The 5,199-nt window shown below is 35.8% G+C and overlaps 1 protein-coding gene across 3 annotated transcripts in view; it reads left to right on the forward strand.

The window, feature by feature from the left end:
• KDM5A (lysine (K)-specific demethylase 5A) overlaps positions 1–5,199 on the forward strand; it is a 103,587-nt gene that overhangs the window by 12,679 nt on the left and 85,709 nt on the right. For all 3 annotated transcript variants that reach the window (XM_006771306.2, XM_015568849.1, XM_015568850.1), the window contains exon 4: positions 2,726–2,896. In XM_006771306.2, the coding sequence (XP_006771369.1) occupies positions 2,726–2,896 (171 nt within the window). The remainder of the gene's footprint in view (positions 1–2,725; positions 2,897–5,199) is intronic.

The raw sequence follows: 5,199 nt of genomic DNA on the forward strand, positions 1-5,199 counted from the left end.
CAAAAATTTTAAGTAGCCGAAACTGGTTTGGCTCAGTGGATGGAGCGTCGGCCTGCGGACTGAAAGGTCCCAGGATTGATTCTGGTCAAGGGCATGTACCTTGGTTGTGGGCACATCCCCATTAAGAGGTATGCAGGAGGCAGCTGATCGATGTTTCTCTCTCATCGATGTTTCTAACTCTCTATCCCTCTCCTTTCCTCTCTGTAAGAAAATCAATAAAATATATTTTAAAAATATATATATCAACATATGTGTAACTCCATCTATTAAAAAAATACACATTGTTAACTGGTTACACCTAGTATAGTATTAGGGCTGGTTAGATTGTTAGAGTATTATATGAAGCCAAACTCATGGCTTTTATTTCTGTGTGAGATAGCTTTGTCTTATTCCTTGGCCAGACCCTGATTCTGCTGACTGTCGTTTTCACAGCTAGCTATGTGCCAGTAATCAGACAGGTTGGGAAAGCATGATTGGATCTGTGCATCATTACTAATGGAAATTTAGCTTGAAGTGCTTTGAATGCAAAGCAGATTATTATGCAGTGGTGATCGTTGTATTGGATAGTAAAGATTATTGAGAGGGCTTCTATTTCTTCTCCCACTTCCTTTACTAGTCCTCTCCACTTGATTCAGCCAAACTGGCTTCCTTATTGTTCCTCAAACACTTGGCATGCTTCTTAACTTAGGGTCCTTGCTCTGGCTACTCCCTCTGTATATTGCTAGGGCAACTGCTTTATTTCCTTCACATCTTTGCTCAGATTTCAACTTTGTCATGAGGCTTTTTGTGACTAATTCATACTTCAGTTTACCCTCATTTTGCACCTTGCGAGACCTTTTAAATGCTTTTTAAAATTTCTTCTACAGGATTTATCACTTCAAAATTTACATATTATGTTTATTGTGTGTCTTCATCCACTAGAATATAAGTTCCGTAAAGGCAAATATTTTTGTTTTACTCATAGACATATCTCAAGCACCTAGAATAGTAGCTGACAGTATAAAAGCACTGGAAAGATTTGAAAGAAAGGCATTTTAATTCATCCATTTGCTTCCAGACAACCCTTTATCTTAACCACCCTCATGTCTTCTATACTATAAAATCTGAAAATAAATTTTTCTCTTTATAATTTTTCTGGTTAGCTCTTAAAAGAAGAATTTCTTTGAGGGTATGATAAAAGAAGCTGAAGAATTAGAAATGTGTTCAACTCTTAATATGAACTTATGTGTGTTTCTACCAAGCTTTCAGATATTTCACAAGTGGAAAATTTTGCTTTGGCTATAGGTTTATCTTTGTCTTCAATTGTATTCTAGATCACAACAGTTGAAAACATTTTCTTCACTTATTTATAACACATGCACCCCTCTACATTTTTTTAAGCACCTTAAAAAAAATTTGATTTTAGAGAGAGGAGGTGGGGGAGAAACATCGATCTGATGTTCCACCCATTCTCGCACCCATTAGTAAGTTCATTGTATGTGTATATCACATTTTTAATCCATTTATCTTTTGATGGTTGTTTACACCTTTTGGCTATTGTGAATAATGCTGCTGTGAACATTTGTATGCAAGTATCTGTCTGAATCCTAGCTTTCAATTCTTTTGGGTATATACCTAGAGATGGAATTGCTGGATCATGTGGTAATTTTTTGTTTAATTTTTCTCCTAACTCTTGATACAGTAAAATATAGTAGTGTATATTCAAAAAGGAAAATTACTTTGAGTTCAAATAACTATGTCACAGTCCTTTTTATTACGTTGTCAGTGAAACTGGAAACTGCTTATATGCAGGGGTGGGAAACCTTTTTCTGCCAAGGGCTATTTGGATATTTATAACATCATTCGCAGGGTATACAAAATTATCAACTTAAAAATTAGCCTGCTGTATTTGGTCAGACATTTAGTTAGCTCACCCCTAATGCCTTGGCAGGGCCAGACCAAATGATTTCTCAGACCTTGTATGGCTTGGTGGCCGGACATTCCCCACCCCTGTTTTATAGAGTGTGAAAGATGTACAATATCAGCTTCTGAAAGATAGGGGGCCTTGATACATGTATATTATATACAATGCCAGGTTTGATGTGAGCATTCAGCCAAATCGGCCAATTTATCACATTACTTCCTACATTATTACATTCTATGCTACATTTCAGTAAATCAAATATTATAATCTGATCTTTCTATGTTATTCCTTTATAATCTTCCATGTAAAACTTTTCTCCTTTTGAAAAATTATAGTCTCTTTTTAAAAATAGCCTCTGAATCCATTGTTTGCTTGACATTTTTATTAAAATTTAAAATTTTTTGGTACATTTTCTAATTTCAGGAATTATGTTTCTTTTGTACTATATATAATATTTATTCTCATGTCTATTTTTGGTCTGTATTATTTTATATTTTGAGGTCCTTGAGGATATGGAGTACATATATGTGCTTAGTTTTCTCAAGGTATATAATGTAAAAAGTGTAAATTCATTAAATGTCTTTGAATGCCTGGTTCATTTAAGGTAGGTACAATAACAATTAAATAATAAAGTTTAAAACTTCCAAAAATCATCATCTCATTCCATACTTTAAAATGTTGACAAGTTTTAGTTTTGCCAGATATTTATTGAAAGGAAATTTGAACTCTAGGCCCAGAATAATTTTTGTATTTAGCAAGTATGATGTAGAGTCAGAGTACATGAATCTTTCTTTTCCTAAATAATTTTTACTTTCTTTTCAGATTGTTGCCAGCAAAGGAGGTTTTGAAATGGTCACCAAAGAAAAGAAATGGTCTAAAGTGGGTAGCCGCTTGGGATATCTCCCAGGAAAAGGAACTGGGTCTCTTTTAAAGTCACACTATGAAAGAATTCTCTACCCATATGAGCTTTTCCAGTCTGGTGTCAGCCTTATGGTGAGATACATCATTTTTTTTTTCTTGGAGTGGATAAATCCAGTCTGCTATGTATACACTTTAGACTGTGTTCACCATAAGTTAGCAGTTGACTGCATAGAAAGTTGAAAAAGATTTCTCCATGTACCAGAATTTTGGGGAGCAAGGTGTAGTTTAAAAATCAGCTATTTTTGCCGAAACCGTTTTGGCTCAGTGGATAGAGCGTCGGCCTGCGGACTGGGGGGTCCTGGGTTCGATTCCTGTCAAGGGCATGTACCTGGGTTGCGGGCATATCCCCGGTAGGGGATGTCGGGGGAGGCAGCTGATCGATGTTTCTCTCTCATCGGTGTTGCTAGCTCTCTATCTCTCTCCCTTCCTCTCTGTAAAAAATCAATAAAATATATTTAAAAAAATCAGCTATTTTTGGTGGTTTACAAAATAAAAGCTAATGGGAATGAAGGCTGTTTTTCTAATTTAAAATAAAGTCCTGTACGCTTTTTGAAAAATTCCTTTTTTAAAAAATATATATATTTTTATTGATTTCAGAGAGGAAGGGAGAGGGAGAGAGAGAGAGATATTGAAATATCAATGATGAGGGAGACTCATGACTACCTCCTGTACGCCCCTTACTGGGGATCGAGCCCGCAACCCAGGCTTGTGCCCTGACCAGGAATCGAATCCAGGACCCTCATTCCTCAGGCCGATGCTCTATCCACTGAGCCAAACTGGCTAGGACAAATTCCTCCTCTTTGTTTTATGTATTTTTTAACAGCTTTATTGAGGTATAATTTACATACCATAGAATTCACTCATTGTAGGTACTCTGATAGTAAGCTTTAATGAATTATACAGCGCAATCTAGTTTCAGAACACTTTCATCAGCCTAAAAAGTTTCTTTGTGTTTGTTTATAGTTGGTTTCTACTTCTACCTCCAAACCTAGACAATTCCTGACCCATTTTTTGACTTATAGTTTTGCCTTTTCTAGAAATTCCACATAGATGGCATCATATGATATGATTTTGTGTCTGGCTTCTTTCACTTAGACCAGCGGTTCTCAACCTGTGGGTTGCAACCCCTTTGTGGGTCGAATGACCCTTTCACAGCGGTCGCCTAAGACCATTGGAAAACACATATATAATTACATATTGTTTTTGTGATTAGTCACTATGCTTTAATTATGTTCAATTTGTAACAATGAAATTGGGGGTCACCACAACATGAGGAACTGTATTAAAGGATTGCGGCATTAGGAAGGTTGAGAACCACTGACTTAGACTAATGTTTTTAAGGTTCATCCATGCTTTAGCATGTATTACTACTTCATTCCTTTCTATGGTTGAATGATATATGGCTATATCACATTTGTTTATCCATGTACTAGTTGATGGACAGTTGGGTTCTTTCCAGTTTATGGTTATTATGAATAATGCTGTGAAATAAAGTACAAGTCTTTGTGTGGACATATATTTTCATTTCTCTTGGGTGGATACCTAGGAATGGAATTGCTGGGTTATATGGTACGTTTATGTTTAACTTTTTAAGAAACTGCCAAACAGTTTTCCAAAGTGGCTGAACCATTTTACATTTGCATCAGTAATGTAGAGGCTTCCAGTTTCTCCATGTCTTTGCCAGCAGTTGGTATTGTCAGTTTTTTTGCTTATAGCCATTTTAGTGGGTGTGTAGTGGTATCTCATTGTGATTTTAATTTTCATTTCTCTAATGACTAATGGTGTTCTGCATCTGTATATCTTTCTTTATGAAGTGTCTGTTGAGATATTTTTTATTGGGTTGTTTCTCATCTTATTCTGAGTTCTAGATACAAGTTCTTTATCAGAAAATGATTTTACAAATATTTTCTTGTCTGTAGTTTATCTTTTCATTTTGTAATGGTGTCTATTTGAAGAGTAATTTTTTAACTTTTTTCTCTCCCCATTTGTGGATGGTATTTCTGTTATAACTAAGAAATCTTTTCTTGACCCAAGACCACAAAGATTTTTTTTTTTAAATTAAATCTTTATTGTTCAGATTATTACATTAGTTACTCTTTTTTCCCAACATAACTCCCCTCCACCCAGTTCCCACCCTACCCTCCACCCTCACTCCCCACCCACTGTCCTCATCCATAGGTGCATGATTTTTGTCCAGTCTCTTCCCGCATCTCCCACACCCCTTTACTCCCCAAGAATAGCCAGTCCATTCCCATTCTATGCCCCTGATTTTATTATAATCACCAGTTCATTCTGTTTATCAGATTCTCAACTTGATTTTCAGATTCTCTTGTTGATAGATGTGTATTTGTTGTTCATAATTTGTATCCTCTCTC

The sequence above is a fragment of the Myotis davidii genome, unplaced genomic scaffold, assembly GCF_000327345.1.
Source record: "Myotis davidii unplaced genomic scaffold, ASM32734v1 scaffold944, whole genome shotgun sequence".
NCBI lineage: Eukaryota > Metazoa > Chordata > Mammalia > Chiroptera > Vespertilionidae > Myotis > Myotis davidii.